General features: G+C 33.0%; 1 protein-coding gene and 1 pseudogene across 2 annotated transcripts; both read right to left on the bottom strand.

Moving 5' to 3' along the window:
• Window positions 1-4: 4 nt before the first annotated feature.
• Window positions 5-4,493, bottom strand: LOC143607095 (ubiquitin carboxyl-terminal hydrolase 8-like; the record flags this gene model as incomplete). Its single annotated transcript, XM_077082664.1, has 9 exons — window positions 4,351-4,493; window positions 3,076-3,348; window positions 1,927-2,053; window positions 1,727-1,786; window positions 1,042-1,122; window positions 673-978; window positions 446-586; window positions 182-352; window positions 5-94 (listed from the first exon to the last, which is right to left on the bottom strand). Coding segments are annotated over exons 1-9 (1,392 nt in total), but the record flags the coding sequence as incomplete, so codon positions are not given.
• A 4,333-nt stretch (window positions 4,494-8,826) lies between these two features.
• On the bottom strand, window positions 8,827-12,437 carry LOC143607092 (germacrene A hydroxylase-like; annotated as a pseudogene). Its single transcript, XR_013148878.1, has 3 exons — window positions 11,975-12,437; window positions 9,720-10,439; window positions 8,827-9,504 (listed from the first exon to the last, which is right to left on the bottom strand). The product of XR_013148878.1 is annotated as a germacrene A hydroxylase-like (transcript).

Raw genomic sequence — 12,437 nt, 5'->3', positions numbered from 1 at the left:
ATAAAGGCAAAGGTAGCGATAAATATAAAAACGGATCAAATGTAACAGAATGTTTCGTGCAAACGGGACATGTTAAAGTTGACCGATACTGCCCCTGTAACAAAAATAAAAAATAAATGACAAAAATTAGATATTATTTAAAAAAAATGATCGAGTATCGTAAAATAACTAGAGTGCTGACCTGGCACAGGTCAACTACTATGGAATCATTTCGAGCTAAATGGTTTCTCCAGTGTTCATCTGCCACTTCTTGGACTGGAACTCCATCAACATCTTTTATTTCATTATAAAGTTTGATTTTAACGCGGTTCAAATCTCCATGAAGTCCATCCAGTAGAAAAGCAAGAAATTCCTGTATATATATAAAGTAAATAACTTTATGATTATACCATATCAGTTAAACAATAATAATATTAATAATAATAATAATGTATCGGGGTTATACTTGAGAATCGTGCTGATTATATCCACCAAACTGAGGAGCGAAACCAGCTAATCTCGACTTAAACGCACGTGGGCTCACGGAGTTGGCGCCAGGTGTCCATAGTTGCCTAAGCAAGTCTCCAAACGCTAACGCGAGCTTACCCTGGTTAAAACGAGCAAAAGGGTAATTTCGTCATTTTTATTTTCAAAAAACGAACGATTTTAACACAACATTTGCAAAAAACATACATTCATGCCCAAAGGGTTTTCAAAGTTTAAATCTTTTTTAAAGTCGCCAAGAAAATAATCAAGAAGATATGGCGTATGCGCCAAGCATTGAACCGCGCTGTTCATATAGCACGTGTTTCCAAGATTTGATAATCCGGTCAAACCGAGGTTCTGAGGTTCATTGAAGCTGCTAGCAAGTAGTGGTTCACTAATCATGGCATACGGTTCGACTTTCTCGGAGTGACCGTTCACCTTCGGTTCTGCTTCCGAGTCTTCATTTTCCATGTCATTATAATATAAACCGTACACTTGTAACTCCAAAGGAGCCTGCGGTAACATACTCAAAGTTTAACAAACAGTTATACATATAACTATATATAAAGTAACTACCTCTTCATTCGCCAGTTCAATATTATCACCGCTTTTTATAAAAAACTTTGCAATTTGCCCTGAAAAATCCCATATCTTCAACTGCAAAATTAATATAAAGTAGTTTATTAAAGTCCACAACTCACAAGATCGTAACGAATAAATGAACCAGTAGGGGTGTGCAAGAAACCGAAAAAACCGAAAAATCCAAATCGAAAAAACCGAACCGAAACAAAAACCGACTGTGTGGTTTGATGTTTTTGTAAACCCGAACTAACGGTTCGGTTTTGGTTTCGCATATAAAAAAACCGAACAAACCGAATTCCGAAATTTTTGTGTTTTTATTTTTAAATTAAGTAATTTATAAGAATTAATTAAAATGTAACTCAAATATTTTTGTTCAAATGTATAATAGTCTATTATTTTACAATTAACAAGTTATTTATACCTAAATTAATTATTTTTTGCCAATTTTTCTTCGTCATAAAAATTTTCAAGCTCAAATGACGAAAACCAAAAAAACCGAAACCGAACCGAAACCAAAACAAAAAACCGCAAAACCAAAACCAAAACCAAAATAACCGAAACTGAATGGTTTCAAAAACTCCAAAAACCGAAGTTTTGGTTTTCGGTTTGGTTTTAGCCGAAAACCGCATCGAACCGCACCACGCACACCCTTAAATGAACGAGGCCAAAAGACACTCACCAAGCAAGAGCTGACACTAAATATCTGGCAGCACTTATTAAAATCTCCAATCACGTTGTCCTGAATAAAACAAATTAAAAGTTAGGCATATATTAGAATACATGTTATATATCGAAACGTAGATAATAGCTACATAAACTTTTAGCAAAATAAATCTTCAAGAAAAAAACAGACAGACTAACAAAGAACTAGTTATATACCATTTCGTTAATCTTTACAGCCAATGAATTTGTCCCAGAAATTGAAAGTTTGACTTGTAAGGAAAACGAGTCCGCCTTATTATCTTCTTCGGCTACTAAGTTCTCAGCGTTCTTCATATCAAAATGCCTGCAAAATAGAGCACACAATAAGATTTTTAGTAAAATAAACCACATTATATCATAATTTAATAGGTAGTAAATTGTCAATGTTCTAACCAAAAATATTTTTTTAATGTATAATGATTAATTAAAAGAGCACAAAAAATAATTTTTAGTGAAATAAACGAATAGTGCATTTTGTCGATTCTACTTAAAGGCTTCCAAATGATATAAAATATTATTTAAAAGAAAAAAATAAAAAATAAACTTATTTTTGAAAGATAGATTTACCCTAATTCCAAAAGAAGCATTTTTTATTTTCCAACGAAAAGTATCCGACAAAAATTCGAAAAGATCTTTAAAGCACAAATATATTAACAAACAATCATTTCTAAATGGAAATTAGTAGCTATCTGCTGATACTAATGTAAGAACCACAGTTATATCAAAACTTATTAAATCAATGCATACAGATAAACCCTAGAAAACCATTGATTTAATACAAATTCGCATCCGACAACAGCTTAATTTATGTAAGAACCACATTCATATCAAATCTTAATAAATCAATGCACATGGATAAACCCTAAAACCACAAAAAAAAATTATATCAAAATTTAATAAATCGACGCGAACCGGTAAATCCAAGAACCGTTACTTAAATTCAAATTCACTATAAATAATAGCTTAAATTCAATAAAAACCACATTATATCAAAATTTAATAAATCAATGCACGCAGTTAAACCCTAGAATCATAAATTTAACTCGAATTTACTATCAAAAACAGTTTAAATTCCGTATAAACCATAATCATATCGAAATTTAACAAACCAATGCATACAAGTAAAACCCTAGAATCACTAAATTAATACATATTCACTATCAAAAACAACTTAAATCCTATAACATCCAGATTCATATCAAAATTTAATAAATCAATGCAAACACTTAATAAATCAAAATTTAACAAATTCAACTCAAATTTACTATCAAAAACAGTTTAAATTCTGTAACAACCACAATTATATCAAAGCTTTAAAAATTTTACCATTTAAGCGTCCGGTAGAACATCCACTCCGAAATCAACGCGTACTCCCTCCCTGAAACCCCCTGCTGCTCTTGATCACCACCACTTGCACTTCTCACCATATTCAAAATAATCTCCGATTCAAGCACGTCACCGAATCGCGAACCCACAGCGTACAACACACCGTCCACGTCCTTAAACAATGCCTCTCTCGTCTCATTCCACCACCTGCAAATGCACCAAAACCAACAATGCCGATTAGCATTCAGTACCGGGTCGGGTCGGGTCGGGTGGGTTTTTGGGTTAATGGTTAAAACGGGTTTGGGTGGAAAGGGGTCGATTCAAAAAAGGGTATTTTTGACTCGAGTTGATTCAAAAAGGGGGTAATTCGATTCGGGTCGGGTGGGTTTTGGGTCACTGGTCAAAACGGGCTTGGGCCGATTAAAAAAGGGTATTTTTGACTTGGGTCGATTCAAAAAAGGGGTAATTTGATTCGGGTCGGGTGGATTTTGGGTCACATGTCAATACGGGTCGATTCAAAAAAAAGTCATTTTGATTCGGGTCGGTGGATTTTGGATCAAATATCAAAACGGGTCGATTCAAAAACGAGTCATTTTGATTCGGGTCGGGTGGGTTTTAGGTCACATGTCAAAATGGGTTCAGGTCAAAACGGGTCAATTCAAAAAATAGTCATTTTGATTCGGGTCGGGTGGGTTTTGGGTCACATGTCAAAATGGGTTCGGGTCAAAATGGGTCGATTCAGAAAAGAGTCATTTTGATTCGGGTCTATTCAAAAAAGGGTATTTTTTACTCGGGTCTATTCAAAAAAAGGGGTAATTCAATTCGGGTCAAGTGGGTTTCGGGCAAATGTCAAAACGGGTTCGGGTCGAAACAGGTCAATTCAAAAAAGAGTCCTTTTGATTCAGGTCAACTCAAAAAAGGGCATTTTTGATTCGGGTCGAGTCGGGTCAGGGTGGGTTTTGTGTCACAGGTTAAAACAGATTCGGGTCCAAACGGGTCAATTCAAAAAAGTGTCATTTTAATTCGGGTTGCTTCAAAAAAGGGCATTGGCATTTTTTATTCGATTCAAAAAAACGTAATTTTGGTTCAAGTCAAAACGGGTTTCGGGTCAATTAAAAAAAAGGGTCTTTTTAATTTGGGTCCCTTCAAAAAAAGTTTATTTTGATTCGGGTCAAAACGGGTCGTTTTAAAAAAAACAATATTTTTCCCAAATTTCCCAAATTCTTTACATTATAAACAAATCATTAACAAACAAATTAATAATAAACTAATTACCTGTGATCAACGAGATAGAGCTTCTCTTCATCAAGGTCAGATAAGCCCCGGAACAACCTGCCAGTGCCGGTGCCGGAGTAATCGCCGTTGCCGTTGCCATTGGCGGAGGAAGAGTTAACGTTAAAGTTAAAGTAAGAATTCATAGGGAGAAAATGTAGGGTTTTGGATAATATTATTATTATTTTTAGAGAGAGAAAGTGAAAGTGAAAGTGAAAGTGGGTGATGAGTGAGAGTGCCAAGAATTGTATTAGTAAGCGATGGGTCATCAAGCAAAGGTTTTGTTTCAGTCTTTGTGTTTGTGTTTCTTCTTCCTTTTATATAAGATACATAATAATAATATTATGAATGAAGATCATTAAATTTGTTATTATTATTTGTAATTAATATTTGTTATTTGATTTTGACTAGGATAGATTATGTGAGTGTTCGTGGAACTTACACTTTACTACCTTTGAAATTGTATTCTTTTACTATTTTGTTATGGGAGTTTTGAATTTTAATGATTTGTTAATAGGTTTGGGTTTATGCTGTTATGGTGTTTAATTTTGTTGGATTAAAGTATAGCGTCGTGTGTTTCGAGTTAGGTGTTTATAGTATGAAGTTATTATTATTATTATTATTATTATTATTATTATTTGTTTTTTACTAAGATAGATATGAGTTTTTTGGATTGAAGTATAAGGTTTGTGTTTCGAGTTAGGTGTTTATAGTAAGTAAGAGTAATAAACGAAGTACGTGGTTTCGAGTTAGGTATGATTTAACTTTTAACTATCGTAACGTATTAACGTACTAACGCGGGATTTTTTTTTCTTGTGGATAGATTGTAGGTTTAGGACTTTAATTCGTTATTTGTTTTTTACTTAGATAGATACGACTGTTAGTGGAAACTTTACACTTTACTACCTTTGAAAATTTATTTTGTTACTGTTTTGTTATGAGAGTTTTAAATTTTAATGATGTGTTACCAGGTGTGGGTTTATGTTGTTATGATGTATAATTTTGTTGGATTAAAGTATAGAGTCGTGTGTTTCGAGTTAGGTGTTTATAAGAGGGAAGAATAACAAATAAAGTATGTGGGTTTCGAGTTGGGTATGATTTAGCTTTTAACTATCGTTAGATGAGATTTTTTTTATTGTGGATGGTTTAGGATTTGGAAATCTTTGACAGGATGGATAAATCAATTCGTTAAATATGATACATTTTGACCTAGATCGTGTCGGATTATGTTTTTATTAACTCAAATTAGCTTATATTTTCCGTGCTAGCGTGGGGGGTGCCTTTTTTCTTTTGTGTCTATCGAAGAAACGTCGATTATGTAATGTTGATTGAGGTGATACGATCAAGGCATTTTAAGCAATTAGCGTTTACTTACTCATAAGCAAAATAGTAACATTTTCAAGGTTGGAGATTAGGTGTGTGTGTTTTTTCAGGTTGCAATTATAAGTAAAAAAATGTCTAATCATAATACATATAAATATGTTATAGAAGTCTTTATCATATCACACAAAGTTTTCTTGTATTTTAAGGCATCACATGTCTCTTTAATAAGTAACTTGTGGTATTTAAATATAAACTACTTATACTACAACTAAAAGATTTTGTAACTAAATACATTAGTTATAATTTATATATCTAACGATGCGCCAATGCTAAATAATGTGATATTCAAACGAGCATACAATCTGTAGACGCAATCTCCAAAAGCATCAACATGTATTCAACGTGTTTTGTCCTTTTATCTTCTAATTCGCATGTCTACATACTTGTAACATCCGGCCCATTGCACCGCCAATATTGTCCGTTCTGCCCACGAAGAGCTCACGGATTTGTTTTTGGTTGCCCAAAACGCGTTGGTGATTGAAGAGGCAGGACATTTACTTATGAACCAAGGATCTCTCTTGTCCACGGCCGATGTGGGATAGCCTAAGAGTGGGACGATGTTGTGTTTGCCAAGGGTGTTACAATACTCATCATTGTCGGGTTGGGCGCAATCTCCACGAGCATCGTCATTTACCAACAAAACCCTACATACATGTTGAGGTGCACCTTTAATACAAAGAGTAACAATAGCTGAATATTCAATACCATATGCAATAATACACCTGCTTATGAATCAAAAACTGTGACATTCCTCGAATATTTTAACCACGTCGCTTAAAAATAACCCTCTAAAAAGGCAAACAACGTTTCCTGTAATGCATTCCAACTTGAATGTTGAAGTGTACTCGTTTAGTTCTATGATGCATCTAAATGTAACTATATTGACCATTGTGATGTTTTGTCATCTAAAACACCATATATGCGTGTTCAAAAAATATATTTGTACATATGCATCAACGTTAACTTATGCATATATTTATCTGCAATTATAAATCCCTTAGCAGTATGTTCATGTTACATGTTATCATGTATATCAATCGTGCTAACAATCAAACATTTTTTTTAGATAGTTTCAAGTTATTAGTACATGGGCAATAACCGCAATAGATACTTTTTCCCTACAATTAATGTCGTTGTATGATTCTTCGCTCTAAGAAGTTATGGTTCTGAGATTGATGTCTTATAGTGGTTGAATGGGTTGTGTGTAATTATAGGGGTTTACCCAACAACGATGTAAGTAAAATAAGGCACATATGATAACACTAGTTGATTGTAGCGATTATAACGAAGCATAAGCGACAATGATACACATAGACAAACAATATTGTATGCTAGGATTTTGGCAAATAGTTGTGTAAACGAGTCGATTCGAACCTCGACTAAACTCGAGCTCAACTTAACTAAGTTAAGAACATCCTGCTTTTTACTATCACTGTGTTTAAAGCTTGAGCTCGACTCATTTATTTTTTCGTTAATTTCTTTTTTTAGAAAGAACTACACAAATATTGTAGTTTTTGTCTAGTATAATATTTTTATTATGCATTTTATATCATTAAAGGATAAAATAGGCTTTATACATATATTTAATATGAAATGTAAAGAACATCCACCTCATGAACAAAAGTGTTGCACATGAGAACAATGAGGATGAAAAGTGTAATAAATACACTTATGAACCAAAACCGTAATATAACTATTTCATAGGGACTATCCATGTAATTCTATTTTATAATGATATATTATGTTATATCTTATCATATCATATATCATATCATATCATATCGTATTGTATCTAATCATTTCATATCATTCATACCTATACTTTTAATAAAAAGACTACCAGTTTTTGCTGATACGACATTTCCATGTTTATCGTAACAAATAATCTACTTAGTAATTCACTTTTTTAAATATGGTAAATTATTAATACTATTTATTTTTCAATTTAAAAATCTTTAAATATTGTATCTTTTTAGTTAAAATAAATGTTTTCATAATAAAAATTGCACATTTAGCTTATGCAAATACCTCTAATCTTCAAAATTTTTCCATATATGTTATGTTAATACTCTCTCTCTCTCTCTCTCTCATTATTATAAACTTCAATTCTCTCCGCAACAAATATCTCCCATTCCACCACTACTAGCGATATGATGTTTTCTTCACCGTAAAACCTGTGACCTTCGCCACTATTTGACCATTGCAAATGGTCTTTTTATGCTATAGTGAAACTCAAGCTTTAAACGAGCTTATAAAGCCTAGATTTTAACCAAATAGTTACTTAAAAAAGAATATATATTTATCAAATAGATGAAGTTTATAAATATATTTAACAAATAAGGGTAATTAAAGCCCTATTTACCAAATAAGTGTGGTTTCAATTATCATATTTTCCATTTAACTTTTTTATTTTTTAACCAACTTATTGTACTTTATTTCTTAATCAACTTATTATTATTATTATTATTAATGCTTGCCTTGAATATTGAAATGATCGGCTAGACAGCTACGCTAGAAATGGGTGAACCTTTATGGATCACTTTGGGCTTTAAGATCAACTTTAGTGATGAAGACTGGGCTTACACCCTGTGCAGATTAAATTTTGGGCTATAAAATCAATTTCTAGTTTTGTACTAGACTATTTCATTATATAATTTCTTGGAGTTTGTTATATTTCTAATACTAAATGCTATAATTTTGATTCCATTATGAATGAAGGTTAATATGAAAAACCGAGAAGTACAATGGGTGAATTGAATAAATAGTTAAAGAAAAAAGAAGATAATGATTAGCAGATAATTATTACAGTAAGAGATAAATTATATAAGTTTATTATTTATTTGAGTATTGTTAGAAATTAGAGATGGGGTAGGAAACAAATTAAGTTTAATATTAATAGAGTTAGAGGTTATTGTATTTTGTATGTTTTTCGTTTGTAATTATATGAGTTATTCAAATATCTTGTGTTTTGTGTTAGATTTTTGGGCCTTAGTCCAATAGTTACTTTTAAGTCTTCAATACATGATAAGACAACTCAACAAGAAAATTTAAATATTTCTTTCAACTCACAAGTTTTAAATATTTGTTAAAATTTACAACATTGCAACAATCAAGCACATAACACAAATTAGTAACCTTCCAATTCATTCACATTAATCACATGTATTATTTCTAAAAGGTTGGTACAAGTATCAACTCAGTCTTCCTTTGAACCGTGGCTCCAAAGCTCTCGGTCATGTCTAGCTGGTCATGGCTAGCACCATTGGGTAATTTCCAATTAAAGTGATAAAGTATGTTAGCCAACGGGAGTTGCACGTTGGCTAAACCGAGTACAGATCCAGGACACATCCTTCTCCCAGCCCCAAATGGAAGATACTCATAATCCGTACCCACAATGTTTGTGTTACTTTTTTCAAACCTCTCAGGGATGAAACTGTCTGCATCTTTCCAGTATTCAGGATCTCGGTTTATTGCAAAAACATTGACAATAAGTTTGGTCTTGTTTGCTATGTCGTATCCGGCCAAATTTACTCGTTGTCGACATTCTCTTGGCAAAACCAATGGTAGTGGAGGGTGCAACCGTAGTGTTTCTCGGATAACATGGTTTAAGTAGCTTAGGTCTTGAATATCATCTTCTTTGATTCTCTTTTTACCTTTTAGTGCTTTCCTTAATTCCGCTTGTACCTTCTCCATCGCTCTCGGGCACCTTATTAGCTCGGAAATCGCCCATTCAACGGTGGCAGAGGAAGTGTCGGTGCCCGCCCCAAACATGTCCTGAATTATTCATTAACCCTAATTAGAAATGCGGAAACACATGTAATTATGTTGATTTTGAATGTTTTGGCATAGTTTTTTTTAATCTATTATAGTTGTTATTATTATTATTATCAAATATGTTTTTTGGTTATTCAACACATAGAAAATATTATTTAATATTCATCAATACCATTTTTCAGTTCTTTTGAATTCTTAAAAACACGCATGCTTACCAAAATGACGGCTTTAATGTTATCAATTGTTAAAGGGAACTCCTTGCTATCTTTGAGCCTTAGCAACACATCAAGCAATGCCTCGTTCGATTTACTAACGTTATTAGTATGTTCAGAAATAAGGTTATCAATTATGCTATCGAGCTTGTTGTGAATACTCGTTAACCTCACTCTTTTACCCACCCGAAAGATGATGTAAAAACTTTTTGGAAGGTAATATATCGGCCACATCAAACCCGCCCGTTTCTCTCAAGATCTCTTTCACAATCTCCGTAAACTCCTTTTGGTCCTTGATTCCTCTACCAAAAGCCGCTCTACTCATAACCGTTGCGATCAATTTAAATATTCCCTCGGTAAGATTAAACAATGTTCCCGACCCCGAATCTTTGATTTCTTGAACTAAATTCCAACATTCCTCTTCGCGAAGCGATTGAAATGACTTCACTTTTTTTACACTTAGAAGCTCCAAAGTGCAAAGCTTGCGTAGTTGCCTCCAATATTCGCCATAGGGCGCGAGAACAATGTCTGTGTTGTGGTATGTGATAATCTCACCGGTTAATGTCTCGGGCCGGTTTGCGAAGGGGATGTCGTAATTGGTTAATATCTCTTTAGCCCATTTCGGAGATGACACTACTATTGCCGAGACCTCACCGAGTTGTAGATGCATCAAAGATCCATATTTTCGGGCTAACTCCGTAACCCCACGATGTGGCATTGTGCCTATGCGATAAAAAATTATATATTTAATAAACATATAAATTTATAAGCATGTACACTTCAAGATTTTTTCACATTTGTTTCTTGAATAACATCATAAAGCGGACGAATTGGCAAATAAAGATCTTATCTTTTATCATATCTGTTTTCAGCGGTTCGCGACTAACAGAATGCTAACGCCATTAGTTTCAGGTCACTGAAAAAACGCTTTTGGTCGGAGAAGTCACATTTCTTTGCCGGGAAACCCAGCCTGAACACCTCCACCACCAATTGACTCACCATCAACCATTCACCACCACTTGAGCACCACCAACCAATTCCTGCGATGGTTCTCGTGTTCCGACGATCTTAATAAGTGGGGCTTTTACTAGAAAGAGGTTCATAAATGTCCGATCTAAGGTTACGAAGATGTTTAGGATGAAAATGTTAAGTTTTCCAGAAAAAAATGTGAGTTTCCGGCCAAAAATGTTATTTCCGGCGACCTGCAACTAACGGCGTTATCATTATGTTATTCGCGGGCCTTTAGGAACAAATATGATAAAAGGTGGAATCATTATTTGTCAATTCATTCCTGTGACCGACAACGACCAAATCATTGCCGTCTAGACGTCAAATCATCACACTACTATTTCACTCATCCTTTTATTTACTTGGTTATATATTTGTTAATACAATCTATATATGTTAACAAACTTGAAACTTAGTTATTATTCTATTCTATAATGTTTTCTCTGACAGGGATAATTTTGTACAATAGTAATCAAGTTTCAATTTTGTTTTAATTAAATCACTTGTATTTTTATTGTTTTAATTAGATCACTCAACTTTCATTAAATGTTCTAATACTATTTGTTTTACCTTCATATTATATGTTTATAAATAACTAAAAAGTCATTAAAACCATTTTTTTAATTTTTTATCACTAAATATTCCACTTATGATTATATAGTAGTTGTTCCTCTCGTTTTAGAACAGAAATTGAAAGTCAAGTGACCTAGTTGAGTCAAACTGAAAATTGAGTGACCTAATTGAAACAAAACAAAATACGAGTAACTTAATTGGAACAAACGTGAAACTTGGTTACTATTCTATAGTGTTTTTCCCTCAATTACAAAGTAAATAAAAATATAATTATAAGATTAATATTAATTAAACTTTTTTTTTAAATCTACATAATTTAAAAAAACACAAACGGTATAACTATTTCATGTCCTTTTACCCATTGTGGGTATTACAATATGTAATTGTTGCACCTAACATAAGTATTTCAAAACAAAGTCTCTTTTTAGTTGATTCAGCTAAATTAAAACATATTATTGCAATCTGACGACATAGCTTGAATCCGCTTGTTTTTTTTATTGAATGGTGAATTTCTGTTATCTGTGAAACTTGTACCCCAAAACCTTCCTAATTTTGGTGTTTTAAAGGCTCGAATAAGCTTGTGCAAGGAGAAATTTTCTAGATGTACAATATTTTCTAATTTCTAAAAACCACCTGATTCTAGATAAATATTAAACACAAGAATATAACTAACATACCGACTAAGTGATGCATGTGACCGATGATGGGGAGCCGCCATGGCTCAGGAAGGCGGTTTTTGGCGGTGACACTGGGTCGAGTGGCGAGCTTGTAAAGAAAGAAGGCAATGGTGGCTAGTGCAATGAAAGTAGTGAGGTAGGCTTCCATTTTTGATAGTTTGCATGGTAGAAATAATAAGCTTGTTTATATAGTTGTAGGGTGGTGGACTGGTGGTTGTTGCCAAGTGAATTGGGAACTAGCCAGTGTTGACTAATTAAGTAATTGTTCATATATAATTAAATTTTTATAATAAGTTGTAATCTAGCTTCTTTGTTGAGCAATAGCAATCAAAATTTTTAAAAAAAAATTTATATTATTCATCATGCTGTCCATAAATGACTTTAAGTTACTTTTCTAAGTGGAAAATTTGAAAGGCAACAAAAAATTAGTAATCGAGTTTGAATAAAATTTAGAGTTCAACCA

This window comes from Bidens hawaiensis, unplaced genomic scaffold, assembly GCF_021521415.1.
Source record: "Bidens hawaiensis isolate Kalapana, Puna unplaced genomic scaffold, B.hawaiensis_p1.1 tig00079385_1, whole genome shotgun sequence".
In the NCBI taxonomy this organism is placed as follows: domain Eukaryota; kingdom Viridiplantae; phylum Streptophyta; class Magnoliopsida; order Asterales; family Asteraceae; genus Bidens; species Bidens hawaiensis.
This window is presented reverse-complemented; position numbering and strand designations above follow the sequence as displayed.